This window comes from Cetorhinus maximus, chromosome 1 (genome assembly GCF_964194155.1).
Source record: "Cetorhinus maximus chromosome 1, sCetMax3.hap1.1, whole genome shotgun sequence".
Classification (NCBI taxonomy): Eukaryota; Metazoa; Chordata; class Chondrichthyes; order Lamniformes; family Cetorhinidae; genus Cetorhinus; species Cetorhinus maximus.
Window position 1 is genome coordinate 229,085,764 of NC_135879.1, and position 14,656 is coordinate 229,100,419.

The 14,656-nt window shown below is 45.5% G+C and overlaps 1 protein-coding gene across 1 annotated transcript in view; it reads left to right on the forward strand.

Annotated features, from left to right (window-relative positions):
• The window catches only part of ctnna2 (catenin (cadherin-associated protein), alpha 2), a 1,502,658-nt gene that overhangs the window by 1,274,402 nt on the left and 213,600 nt on the right, over positions 1–14,656 (forward strand). The window contains exon 14 of the mRNA XM_078554361.1: positions 9,343–9,456. Within this exon, the coding sequence (XP_078410487.1) occupies positions 9,343–9,456 (114 nt within the window). The remainder of the gene's footprint in view (positions 1–9,342; positions 9,457–14,656) is intronic.

Below are 14,656 nucleotides of genomic sequence, written 5' to 3' on the forward strand. Positions count from 1 at the left end.
CCCCTGCTCTTACCCTATAGCCCTGCATATTTTTACTTTTGAAGTATATACACCTCTTTGCCAGTCATTCCATGTCCTCTTGAAATCTGCTAATATTCTCCTAATTGTGTTACAACATTTCTGAGTTTTGCATTATCGGCAAATGTTGAAGTTATGCCCTTTCTACCCAAGTTCAGGCCTTTAATATATATCGAGTAACTATTCTTTGTGTATGGGTTTTATGGGTGAGCATGCAATGGCTCTATGGTAGGTATGATATTCTGCCTCTTCAGGGCATCAGCTCAGTCAGGACCAAAGATCCAAAGTAGAATGTCTTGCTGTGCTACAACTCACTGAAAAACAACATTCAGAATAATTTCATCTGGCATTATTGACTTTTGCCTTAAGAGGCTGAAGGTATATTTGTTTTTTGCGGTATAACAGAATGTGCTTCACTGTTCACAGGAACAAAATAAATACCTACAATTTTTAATTCCTCATCACATCCCTGAAACAAAACTGATATGAGGAACAGTGACAGCGTGACAGCTATTCCACGCCACCCATGTCCCACAAACGACCACAAAATGAATGATCTTTTGATCATCCTTTTAATGGTGTTTGTTGAGGCAGAAAATTGGCTGAAATACCCTCCTCTTCTTCAATATTATCCTGGGATCTTAAGATACCTAGGCAAATGGAACTTTAAATTACTATCTCAGCTGGTGGAGGAATGTGGGGTTCTATAGCTCTCTGTGAATGCTACACAGGAGTCTCAGATCCAAGTGTGGGAGTGAATATCCATAGTGTTCTCCCGCTTGTCCCTCAAGGAAACCCTCAAAGAATAATTTGCAGTAATTTAGGGCCTTTAACCTAACAAAATGTCTATGGAGCATTGTCAAAAAAAAATTAACAGCAAGCCATGTAGGGAGATGATAGAAACAGGTGACAACAAGGTAGATTTAAGGAGCGTCTTAAAGGAGTTAAAGAGACTTAGTGAACAAATTCCAGGGCTTATGGATAACACAGCTGAAGACATGTCCATGTGAATGCACAAGAGGCTAGAAGTGGAGGAACATAGAGTTTCCACAGGGTTGTAGGGCTGGAGAATATTACAGCGATAGGGAGGAGTGAGACCATAAATGCAAGAAGGGGAATTTTTAAATTGAGGCATTGCTGGGCTGAGAGCCATTTTGCTGGGGTTTCCGCAGCTTCTCTGCAATGCTCCAGCAAATGAGCGAGAGAAAGCTTACAGATATTCACCCATTATCTTCCAAAGCCTGATTGGGATTCATGTCAACAACCTCTCAATTTTGACACAACAAGGACACGAGCCAACCCAAGGTGACAAGCGCATCACCCCATGCAGGTTGCATTGGTAGATATGCATGAAGGCTTTTAAAAACAATACCAACTGCACACTGCCCATTACCAAAAAAAATGAAAGCAAAGTGCATTTATTTTTATTGGAGCTATTGATGGGGGGGAATGGGTGTTGCTGGGGGTGGAATTTGGTGACCAGGTTAGGAAACTGCCCTTTGACACTTTCTGGATTCAAATCCAGCCTCGGCTGAGGGGATAAAAAGTAATTTCGCTCACTCTTCTATTTTCTTTTAGTTCTGATAATTGGGTTCAGTTTGTAGTGTTCTTGCCTCTGCCAGGAGGTTGCAGGTTCACACCTCACTGTGGGACTGGAGTACATAGGGATGAGTTTCTGTTGGGTTTTCCTAATGTCCTCCAACTTTGGAGGAAGACCTGTGAAAACATAGATTGTTGATTGTTTTTCTGGGTCTCTGTGATTCCTCCTCTGATGTTACAGAGGATGACTAGGAGACACCCCAGGGAAATTCATCCCCGTGATTTGGACCGATAGCTCAATGCAATGCTGAAGAAGCTCTGCATTGTTGCAGATGCCAGCCCCAGGTTAACCAAGACCTTGCCTGCCTTTTTCAGGTGAATGTAAAAGATTCCACGTGTTTTAGCACTGACCTTGATATCATAATAAAACCGGCCATCAAGGAGACCAGACAAATGCTTATTTGTTTGTCCCAGAACTCTCAATTTTTTGTCCTTTATGGCAATAGGGATGGAGTATAAATGTAGGGAAGTCTTGCTACAGCTGTACACAGCATTAGTGATACTGCACCGAGAGAACTGCGTACAGTTTTGGTCACCTTACTTAAGGAGGGACATACTTGTATTGGAAGTGGTTTGAAGAATGTACACTAGATGTTCCAAGTGGTGGATGAAATGGCTTCTGCTGTCAAGCCTTTATACACCAAGGATGACATCAGAGGTTGCATGGCAAGCCACATTGCACAAAGGCACTTTTCCAAACATCCCCCTTTTCAATATTCAAAGCCATACTGATTTACCCAGTGGCCAGTCTCCTGTACAAAGTTTTAATTATTCTCTGCCGTCTGGCTCCCTAACAGCTATCAAAATCCACTTAATTTCAGCTGCACACTCCTGACGCTATGTTACAACTTGTGGGTGTAATGACTTCTGCTCTCAAGCCTTTTCTCCAGCAAGGATAACACCAGAAATTACATGAATATAGCAAGCCCATGGAAAGCCACAATGCACAAAGGCATTTCTCCAAACACTAGGCTGATTTCTGGGATGAGGTGTTTGTCTTATGCTGAAAGGTTGAGTAGGTTGAGCCTATATTCATAAGAGTTTAGAAGAAAGAGAGGTGACTCTGTTGAAACATATAAGATTCTGAGGGTGCTTGACAGGTTAGATGCTAAGACAATGGACTGGATTTTCATCTTTGAAGCTTGTGGCACTAGTTGGAAAATTTCACCTTGGGAGACAGGGCTAACAGAGATGGGATTTTGGTTCCTGGGAGCGTGGGTGCCAAAAGGGTTCATGCCTGCTGCCATTGGAAAGAGTTCACAGGCAGCCACAAGGGTGCCAAGCATGGAGGTGGGCTTCGTCTCAGTTACAATAAAACCAATAAAATCAAGAACAGCTCTCTAGCCCTCACCTCTGACCCCCCTCGCCTCCCATACACTTTCCATACCCCTTCCATGCCACCACATGTCCTCCACCCACCCCCCATGGCCCCCATAACCTGAATGCCAAATGATGCCCCGTCACCCAACCCCCCATGGCCCCTCATACCCCCGAGGTCAGGCTATAGGAATTCCATGCCCATTTACCCATTATACAGAACCGAACCTCATTATGCATTTTTGCCTGAGAGTCCAGGCATCCATTAGATTGTTGAAACAGCTACACCTCACAGAAAACATTGCTTGATTGACAACTCTTGTTCTCTGATCTATTATGTCAATTGCACAATATTTATTTACACAAGATAAAGAGATGGCATGTCCTTTCAGTTTCAACTAATGATACTGTAAAGGGTCTGCATGATTGATACTTTTATTGAGCTGTAATGAAAGGAGATTTTTTTAAGAAAGTAGAAAGTTATGAATGAATGGCTGTTCCTTTAAAGTTTTTTAAAAAACACATCCTATTGTCACTATAGGGTCATCAGTTCCATACAGACTGTATAGTAGGTGAATGGCATGTAAATGCTTGATGTGGAGGGTATGAGGGGCAATGGGGGTTGGTGGAGGCACATAGCTTGGCATAGGGGTGTGGGAGGATGGGGCCATTGGGGGTGCATGTAGGGCTTGGCATGAGGGCATGGGGGGCCATGGGGAGGTAGGTGGGGAGACAGCTTGGCATGGGGGGCACGAGAGGGCTTTTTGATCTTACATTTCGAAAGACTATGGTTCACGACACCTCGCGACCTGCACCAGCCCTCATCCTTAACCCTCACTTGTGAGAATTGAGGCTGCTGGGAATGGGGCTGAGAATCCTGGAATCAGGTCCCGGCTGCCATTATTATACCTCCATAGATTCTGCTTGGATGTTTCCCTCCCATTTAAAAGGAGATGAGGAGGAATTTATTTTCTCAGAGAGTTGCTAGTGTTTGGACTTCTCTTCCCCAGCGAGCAGTGGAGGCAGGGTCTTGAATGTGTTCAAGACTGAGTTAGACAAATTTTTGATTGTCAGGGGAACCAAAGGTTATGGGGAAAGGCAGGAAAGTAAAGTTCAGGCCAAAATCAGATCACCCATGATCTTATTGAATGGTGGAGCAGGCTTGAGAGGTCGTATGGCCTACTCCTGCTCCTGTTTCTTATGCTCTTATTTCAGAAATTTACCACCAAGCCTATACCTTTGTGATAAATTTGTAACACAGAACTGTTTTAGTTCAACCAATTTGTATTATATTATTGGTAGCTTTATCTGGGCCTGTCTTAAACTCCCACCTTTCTTAATCTCAGGGACACTTGTACATCTAAGTGACCCAATTATGCCTTTTTTATATCATTATACAGGATGTGGGCATCGCTGGCTTGGCCCGCATTTATTGCCCATCCTGAATTTCCCTTGAGAAGGTGGTGGTGAGCTGCCTTTTTGAACCGCTGCAGCCCCTGTGGTATAGATACACCCACAGTGCTGTTAGGGAGGGAGTTCCAGGATTTTTTTTCTGTTTTAATTGGGCGACCCCTTATTTTTAAACAATGACCCCTAGTTCTAGATTTTTCCACAAGAGGAAACATCCTCTCCACATCCACCCTGTCAAGACTCCTCAGGATCTTATATGTTTCAATCAAGTTGCCCCTTACTCTTCTAAACTCCAGCAGGTACAAACCTAGTCTTTCCAACGTTTCCTCATAAAACAATCCACCCATTCCAGGTATTAGTCTACTAAACCTTCTCTGAACTGCTTCCAACGCATTTACATTCTTTCTTAAATAAGGTGACCAATACTGTACACAGTACTCCAAATGTGGTCTCACTCGTGTCCTGAACAACTGAAGCATAACCTCCCTATTTTTGTATTCAATTCCCTTCGCAATAAATTATAGCATTCTGTTAGCCTTCCTAATTACTTGCTGTGCTTGCATACTAGCATTACCCTGGATCTCTGGATTACCAGTCCAGTGACCATAACACTACGCCGTTGCTTGCCCCTAACGCCACTGCCTCCCCTTAATTGACTTGTCTAGACAGACAATCCTAGCCTGTACAATCATTTTCTTTGTCTCTGTCAGAGATGCACTTTATGATTATATAGAGATGCCTTTCTACATATATTAGACAATGAATTCCTACACCTCCTACTACAGAGACCACTGAAAAAACTAGAACTAAGCTCAGGACTGAACTTTATTTCAAAGATGTCATCTTGAACATATGTAATTTTCAAAAAAAATGCTCTCAAATCTGAGTGACATGCATTAGAAGAAAAGAACACTTATGTGTCAATTATCTCACAGTCGAGAAGATCTGCAAATGAATAAAGCAACAGGATCGGGAAATGCAAGACTACTTGTTTATTCCCTTGTTGCTCAGGTCTTTGATCACAAACAGTCTCAAGCAGTTCTAAATAAAGAAGGACACCTTTATGTTCCACTTAATAAACAGTGTTCCTAGCTGTGGTCTTAATGGCTTGCCTTCTACGCCCAGTAAGGGATATTTTTTGCCAGATTTTCACGGGGTCAGGAAGACTCTAAAGACCATTAAAAATGACGGATGTGATCCACACAGGAAGGAAACCCTACCTGAGTAGAGCCATTTGAACTTAGAGCTTTAAACAGACCCCATTTTGGCTGTTGCAAGGCCTTAACACACAGTTGTGGGGGTACACGTAAACGCTTTTGAAGGGCAAATAAGGTTGGTTTAACTGTCATGACCTGAAGTTTTTTAAATCTCTCTGCTCTTTAAACTGTAAAAAAAAACTGACTGCAGCTGTCAATGGTTGTTAAAAGCAAACTCTGCTGGACTGCTTTGATTGACAGGCCAACTGGTGTAACATCTGTTCAAGCAGTTTCAATAGATTTCTTTGTTGATATTTCCCTGCATTCAACCTGTCTTCCATTCTTTCTCACTTTCCTCTTTCTTTGTCTTCTCTATTCACCTCTCTCTTCTGTTTTACTCTTGCTCTCTTTTCTCTCCTCTTATATATGAACTGTCAAGAACTTAGCAAAATTGGGAGTATATTTTCTTTTCAAGAAGGCGCATAGATGGCAGACCTGGGGAATGGGTAATGTCACCTTAATGTATTAGAAGGTGCTTTACTGAGATTTTCACAGTTCTATATAAAAGTAATAAAACAGAAACCTCAACAAACCTGTCACAAGAGAGAAGGATATGGGGAAGAAAAGTGAGGAAGAAGAGTAGAAATCAATTATAACCTCTAAACAGCTCCAGACCAGGGTTGATGGTCAATATGTGGCATGCACTTTTGGAATCTGGATTATTTATTTAGAATTTGCCTTCAGGAGTTAAAATGCTTCAAGTGGAATTCATGGAGTAAATTGTGCATGGTCTTTCTAAAGCGACGGGCTGAATGATACCTTTTCTATTCTATCATTTTTATTATTTAAGGCTGAAGGCACATTATTGGAGAAAATTAGAGGTGGTTTTCCGCTGAATCCATCCTATGCCATATGGTCCAACTGGTAGATAGTTGGCACAAAAGTATTCAATTCCATGACAATTTGTGAGCACAAAATAAAAGCCAATTTAAAACTCATAAGAGCAAAAACTAATTTAATTTGGGAAAGAACATTCAATATAAAAAAATGGCTGTTGACGACACCAGTGGATCAATGACTAAAGAGTCGCTCGCCCTGTTAAATGTGTCGAACACTTGGGCTAAAATAACAGCATAGATCATATACATACATTAAGGGATTCCCGTCAATGGTGGCAACAGACATATATTGTCAAAATGTTTAATTTTTTTTCATCAGACATTTAATCAACTTTTTTTTATTCGTTCAGGGAATGTGGGCATTGCTGGCTAGACCAGCATTTTTTGCCCATCCCAACATTTTTTACATATAAAACTACAGAAAATGCATAAGAGGCTGTGTTCCAACTGAGAGTGTCGGATTTTTGAGGGTCCAGCAGAATTTATTTTGCTCTAATAATATATCCATATAGAGGGGTGGTGATGGCATAGTGGTATTGGTCACTGGACTAGTAATCCAGAGATCCAGGGGAATGCTCTGGGGACCCAGATTTGGGTTCCACCATGGCAGATGGTGGCATTTGAATTCAATAAAAAATTGGAATCAAAAGTCTAATGATGACCATGAAATATTGTCAATTGTTGTAAAGACCCATCTGATTCACTAATGTCCTTTAGGGAGGGAAATCTGCTGTCCTTACCTGGTCTGGCCGACATGTGATTTCAGATTCACAGCAATGTGGTTGACTCTTAAATGCCCTCTGAGCAAGGGCAGTTGGGGATGGGCAATAAATGCTGGTGTAGCCAGCGATGTCCACATCCCATGAATGAATTTTTAAAAATGGCCTTTATCGTTCACTTTTCTTCAAATGAATAAGGCAGGATCATAATGTGTCACTGAGTGATGATGGTGGGCTGATAATTGTTGTTGATGATGAGAAACTAGTGAGTGGTGAAGATTGGGAGGCCAAAGAAAGGAAGGTGCATTTTTGTAACTTTAATTTTGGGATGTGAACTTTGTTGGCAAGGCTGGCATTTATTGCCCATCCTTATTTGCTCTTAGAAGGCGGTGATGAGGTTTCTTCTTAAATCACTTTGGGGCAGATGGTGGTGTGGTGATAATGTCACTGGAACAGTAATCCGGATGCCCGGGGTTGAAATCCTAGCATGGCAGCTGGTGGAATTTAAATTAAATTAATAAATGTGCGAATTGAAAGCTATTTTCAGTAATGGTGACCATGAATCGATTGTCATAAAAACCCATCTGGTTCACTAATGTATTTTAGGAAAGGAGATCCTTACCTGGTCTGGCCTACGTGTGACTCCAAAACCACAGCAATGTGCTTGACCCTTAGCTGCCCTCTGAAATGGCTTAGCAAGGTGCTCAGTTCAAGGGCAATTAGGGATGGGCAACAAATGCTGGCCTTGTTGATGACGCCCATGCCCCATGAAAGAATAAAAAAAAAACAACTGACTGGCTTGCTATTCCACTTAAATGGGCAGTTAAGAGACAACCATCTTGGTCAGTAATTGGATTTGCATATCAATCAGAGTGGGTAAGGACGACCTGCTTTCTTTGCTGAAGGACATTAGTGAACCGGTTGGATTTTGACAACAAACTGACAGTCCCGTGTCCATCTTTTCTGCTACCGGCTTGAATTCTCAGATCTTTGTAAAAACTGATTTCAAATCATCAAACTGCTATGCTGAAATTTTAACTCATATTCCTGAATTGTTAAACAAAAAGAGGGGGGGAGGTGGGACAGGTGGAGCTGGATATATTTTTCTTTTCCCACCTATTTCTATTATTATTTTAAAAATGTATTTCCATCCATTGTTTTATCTCCACCATTTAGACGATTTCGATCCCCTCCCCCCACCCCACCCCCACTAGGGCCATCTGTCACTTGCTCATTCTGCTTTCTAACCTTAGTGTCACCATTATCACATCCTTTAGCTAATATCACCACCGTCAACACCCCTTTGACCTTTTGTTTATGACACCTTTGGCAATCTCTCCTTTGCCTCCACCTATCACTGGCCCTCTATCCAGCTCCACCTGTCCCACCCCCCCCCTTAAACAGTATATATTTCACCACATTTCTATTCCTCTTTCGTTCTGATGAAGAGTCATACGGACTCGAAAGGTTAACTCTGTCTTCCTCTCCACAGATGCTGCCAGACCTGCTGAGTATTTTTTGTTTATGTTTCAGATTTCCAGCATCCGCAGTATTTTGCTTTTTTTTCCCCCTGAATTGTTTAGTCCTGTCTTCTGGATTACCAGTCCAGTCAAATAATCACGATGCTACTGTACTCTCTTAGTAGAGAACATATCGATAACAAGGAGGAGCAGATGGGGAGAATAAAACTCTGAATCTCAACCTCATTTCAACATTTTCCCAGCATTTCTGCTACAATTGCCGTAAAAGATTCAAGTAAAATAAATGAGACCACTTTTCTCAGAGACATCCAGATTTTGCAATTAAATGACCGCCAGCAGGAAGAGTCATTAGATGAAGCAGAATTAGAAAGCAGTGTGTCAGGCATTCATAGCCCCTGGAGCAGATGGATTTACAGTGCAGTTCTACATGGGATTTTTATTGAAATTGTGCTTGTTATTAATTAGAGCTCACACAGAAATGTTCCAGGACAAAGCTTTGTCTGACAACCCTGGGATTAGCCCTGGTCTCAGTTCTACTTAAGAAAAATGACAACCCTCTACAATGTAATAGCTGCTGCCCTATTCAATTGTTTAATGTGAAATATGGAATCTGATGGCATCTGCACACTTACCAGAAGCAGACTGTGCAAAGATCTTAGTGAGCAATAACCCCCTTTCTTTCTATTTCGCTTCCCCTATTCAGACTCCGGAAGAACTGGAGGATGATTCAGATTTTGAACAAGAAGACTATGATGTGCGTAGCCGGACAAGTGTCCAGACTGAGGATGATCAGCTTATTGCAGGACAAAGCGCAAGGGTGAGTTTGTTCAATTCAGTGAGTTCCTTTTATTACATGGAATAAACAAAGAATCGGAAAGAAAACCCTTGTTAGGAATGTGATCACCTTTTAATAGATTGATGCGAACTAATGTAATGTTGATCTCTAATTGCCCAGTTGCACAGAAGGCTGGCCTAAAGTGGCCGAAAGTAGAGTTATACAGGCAACTCTGCACCACTCCCTGGTCAGGCAAAGTAAAGCTATAGACAAGCATCTTTACACACAGGCGTGACAACTTTGCTCATAAGATCATGGGCAGAATTTTACATCTGGCGTGCGGGCATGCGCCCGGTGCGCTGAGACGTAAAATGACACGCGATGACATCGGGCGTGCGTCCTGACGTCATCGTGCACCGTTGCAATATTTCGCGAGGCGGGCACGAGATGAGATGGAGGCGCGCTTGCCACTAATTAACGGGCCAGTTAAGGCCCTTGAGGCACCAATTGAATGTGATTTTACGCAGTCCGTGCGACTTTCAGGGTGTCGCACGGGCGCAACGGGCAGTCGGGCAGGCCACATTTTCAAAAACTTCATCCACGGGCGGGATAAGAGGGGCGAGTGGGCTCGCTACTGCGAGTTTTTTGTACTTTAGTTTATTACTTACTGCTGCTTGCTCGTGTAAACGGGACAACTTCATTTCGCTTCAGAGCAGCTTTGACAGGAATAACAGGCTTCAGCTCAGGACTCTGGAGGAGTCATAACACTTTGGGTCTTACAGGTTTCAGACAGCCTTCCCTTACCCTGGGAATGGGGATTGTGGTTTCCACTGGAGGCACCTCCTGTGAGGACGAGGAGAGGCCATAACGGGGAGGAGGCCAGGTGTCCCTTTGCAGCCTCCAGGGGAGCGACCTGTGGGAGGACAGGTGCAGGTGCAAGGGGCTCAGGGCCAACAGGAAGTGCAAGGTGGAAGGGGCCGCAGAAGACCCCACTATCCTGCTGCCAGGGTTTACAGGTGGCGAGGCAGCTACCTCAATATGTCTGATGTACAGTGCTGAAGGAGGCTCCGCCTCTCAAGGGAGACAGTGACCTCCATCTGTCAGATGATCAGCCCTGAGATCAGCTCCGACTGTGTGGGTGGATACCTCATGCCAGTGGTGCTGAAGGTCACAGTGGCCCTCAACTTCTATGCCTCCGGCGATCTTTGTGGAGTCTCTCAATCAGCTGTCCACTGTTGTGTCAAGATGGTGACAGACGCTCTGTTCAGGCGTGCATTGACTTTCATTCACTACCTCACAGACAAGGCCAGCCAGGCAGAGCAAGCCAGAGGCTTTGCCTCGATTGCTAGGTTCTCCCGCATCCCAGGGTGCTATAGACTGAACATATATGGCCACCAAGGGGCCAGCGGGTTAGCCGGGTGCCTTCGTCAACAGGAAAAGATTCCACTCCATGAACGTGCAGATAGTGTGATCACAGGATGCAGATTCTGCAAGTCTGTGCAAGGTACCCAGGCAACTCCCATGATGATTACATCCTCAAACACTCCCAGGTGCCGAGGCTCTTCAGTGCTCCAGCCCGGCTGGATGGATGGTTGCTGGGTGACAAGGGCTATCCCCTCAAAAGGTGGCTCATGACGCCTCTCCACCATCCAAGAACAGAAGCCGAGCAGCGGTACAAGAGGAGCCACGCCTCCACAAGGGCAGTGGTAGAGAGAGCCATAGGTCTTCTAAGATGCGCTTCCGATGCCTGGACCGTTGAGGGGAACACTGCAATACCCCCCATATTGTGTGTCACTGATAGTGGTTGCATGCTGCACTCTCCACATTCTGGCACTCGAAAGAGGGGCGCAGTGGAGGAAGAAGATGTTGACACAGCTGCTCTGGCAGCAGACGGTGAGTCCATTAGTGTGTCCAAGGACGAGCATGGTCAGGAGAACGCTGAGGGGATAAACGCTGACCTGGGCAACCTCCAGGAAGGCAGGGACACCTGGGAGGCTTTGACCCAACGCTCCTTCAGCTAGACTACCAAAGAAGAACCACCACCACATGCCAGGGCTGCAGGCTTAATACTCGATACCTGACAGGAACATTTGCTTGGTGAACAACATGCACTATGTGCCATTTCAATAAAGCTCAATGACAAATAAGTCACTCATAACATCATGGGTTACCCTGCACCTGCAGAACTAATGAAACGCCCAGAGGCTTGTTGAACACAAACACATTTAATAGTGTGGTGCCTGGCATACATAATATAAATTAAATGGAAAGGTGTTCTCCATCACACCTAATAATAATTACCGTAAAAGTAGGGGGGAAAAATATCACCAGTGATAAACCTGTGTTGTGCTTAAGGTGCTTTAAGTTTTCACTTGCGGGTGAAACGTCTAGGTGCTCCCCCCTCGCTGGCACTGGCATTGGAGACAGCCTGCTCACTCTGCTGTCCTGTTGGCCTTGATGACCTTGGCAGGTATCTCCCCAATTGCCACAGCATCATCGAATGCTGCGGTCACTGGCAGAGGGGCGGAGGAGCTGCTGCCGTCATCCAGAGTGCCCTGAGAGGAGCCCACAGGAGCAACAAGCAGCTTATGCGCTAACGTCAGGTCGCTTTCCACCTCCCTGCTCACCATTGATGGACGGGCACCTAGCTGGGATACTGGGTGCCCAATCCATCTCCCACACTGACACTGAACAGCTGAGATCAATGCCGATGTGAGGGCTTGCAGATCCGAGCGCATCCCCAGGAAGCCCTGATTTTTCTCCTGGAGAAGCCTCTCCATGAGAGTCGCCACTCCCTCCATGGAGGAGGCATTGCGCTCGTCCATGAGGGTCATTGCATTGCTGATGCTCCGCATGGACCCCTCCATCACGGAGACTATGGCACGCATTCCCTCTTGTATCTCCGCCAGATCCTCCCGCACACCCTGCTGGACGTCCAGCATCTGCTGCCTCAGGCACGACTCCAGAGGCACATCATCAGCCACCGACTGAGCATGTTCCTTATCCCCAGCAGTCCTCCGACTGCCGGCACCCTGGGCACTCTATGCCTCCACTTGCACCTCAAGTGACTGTGAAGTGCCCTCACCAATGTGAACCGAGATACTATCTGCCGATCTAATGCCTGCTGAGGTGCTGGTTTCTGCGCTGGTGCCTGTCTGGCTGAGACGGTATGATGCAGGTGCGTTGTGATGGTTGCTGTCCTCTGGGGTGAGCAGCGGGCCTTCAGGCTCCTCACCTCGATGGACTTATGATGAACCTGAAAGGAAGAACAAGGACTTGTGATTAGTTGAAGTCGTTACACTGTTACTGTGCATGCCTGGCACCCGGATCAGGGTGACCTCGTCTTTCCATGTTCGAGGCTCACATCAATATAGAGACAACTGTGGAATGGTTGCTATTACAGACATTCTGACCTCAGTGCACTGCACTCTTACCTCACCGTGGCACCCCAAACTCACCATGGCCGGTTGACCTAGGCGCATGGCGCCTCTCCAGCTCCAGGGTCTCCTGCTCATCTCTACTCAAGATTAGAAGATGGGGTGGTCCTCCACCAGTCCCCAGCCTCTCTGCATTGTTATGGGATGTCTTCTCCTGAAAGGACAGAGGAGCATTGATTGGTCCACCCTGTACCTGCATTGTCATTGCAGCCTGGCCAACCCCACCTGAGGAATACCTCACAGGGCTCAGCTGATTCGTGACACTGGAGCCGCAAGACACTCATTCCAAGCAGCCAGGACTCACCTCCTTGCCCAGATGCTGCCTCGTTGACATTTTCCACTCACACTCTAAGAGCTCCTAACTGCTGTGCTAAGTGACTCATGCCAACACGCTACACACCCTTCCTGATCATAGAAGATCATTGAAGTGCTTCTGGCACTGCACCCATGTGAGCTTCACCACATCATGGGAGCTCACCCTGGATGCCACCTCCTCCCAGGCATTTTTGGTGAGGTGGAGGGGGCCTCCTGCTCCTGTCCCTGGGGACAAGTATATCTCTGCCTGCTGCCACCTCCTCCAGGAGGCCAGCGAGACACACTCGTTGGAAAAACGCGGGGCCAACTGCCCTGCCGACCTGCCCTCCCACCTGCCGCGTTCAGCACTGAAGTGCTCCAGGCCGAGGGTCCTCCGAGTCAATGGCGGCCTTCGCCACTTTTGAATCAGCTGCCGGGTTGCCATTGGACCCGGTGGACATTGAGCTCCTGCTCCTGCTCACCCCTTCTCGCTGTTGCCGCTGTCGCGTCTTAAGCTGGGCGGGCCTTAATTGGCCCACCTGTGTAAAATGGCGGTGTGGTTGCGTTCCCACCATCCCCGCCCGCTCCCGCCAAGCCCACCCGACGAATGCAAAACTCTGGCCTGTAGGAAATAAGGGTTGATTTATACTATTTGACCCATCGAGCTGCTCTTCCATTTGATAAGATCGTGGCTGATCCGATTGTAGCCTGAACTCTTCTGCTTGGCCCCAATAACGTGACTGAGTTCTGGCATGGCTGGGACTGCTAGAGCTGCTGGCCAATCCGATTAGCTGGCAGCTCTCGAGGGCTGGACTTCCTCTACTTTCTTTGGCTGCCCCCAGCTTGTTCTTGCTGAGGGGTGGCCTTTCTTTAAATCGGTTGGCTTGAAATCAACCTTTGTAAGTCAGTGTAGGGGGGTGGTGAGAAATATCCCCCCCCCAACTTAAAATATAGTCTTTTGCATCCTTCCCATGACTTGCTTTCCTACTGACTTTTGTATCATCAGCAAACTGGCTAAAATATAGTCAGTTCCTACATCCAAGTCATTAATATAAATAGTGAAGTGTTGAGGCCACTAAACTGATCCCTGTGGCACTCCACTCGTTACAGTTTGCCAACCTAAAAATGACCTGTTTAATCTGATTCTCTGTTTCCTGTTAGTCAACTCTCTATCCATGCTAATATATCATCCCCCAACACCAAGAGCTCTTATCTTCTGCAGTAGACTTTTATATGGCACCTTATTGAATGCCTTTTGGAAATCCAAATTCACTGCATCTACTGGTTCTCCTTTATCCACCCTGCTGGTTAGACACTCAAAGAAATCTGATAAATTTGTCAAATACATATTCCTTTTCAAAATGGCATGTTGACTCTGCCTGATTGGATTTTGGTTTTCTAAAAGTCCTGCTAATACCCCCTTAATAATGGATTCTAGAATTTTTCCACTGTCAAACATTAGACTAATTGGCCTAAAATTCCTGCTTTCTGACTCCCTCCTTTCTTGAAGA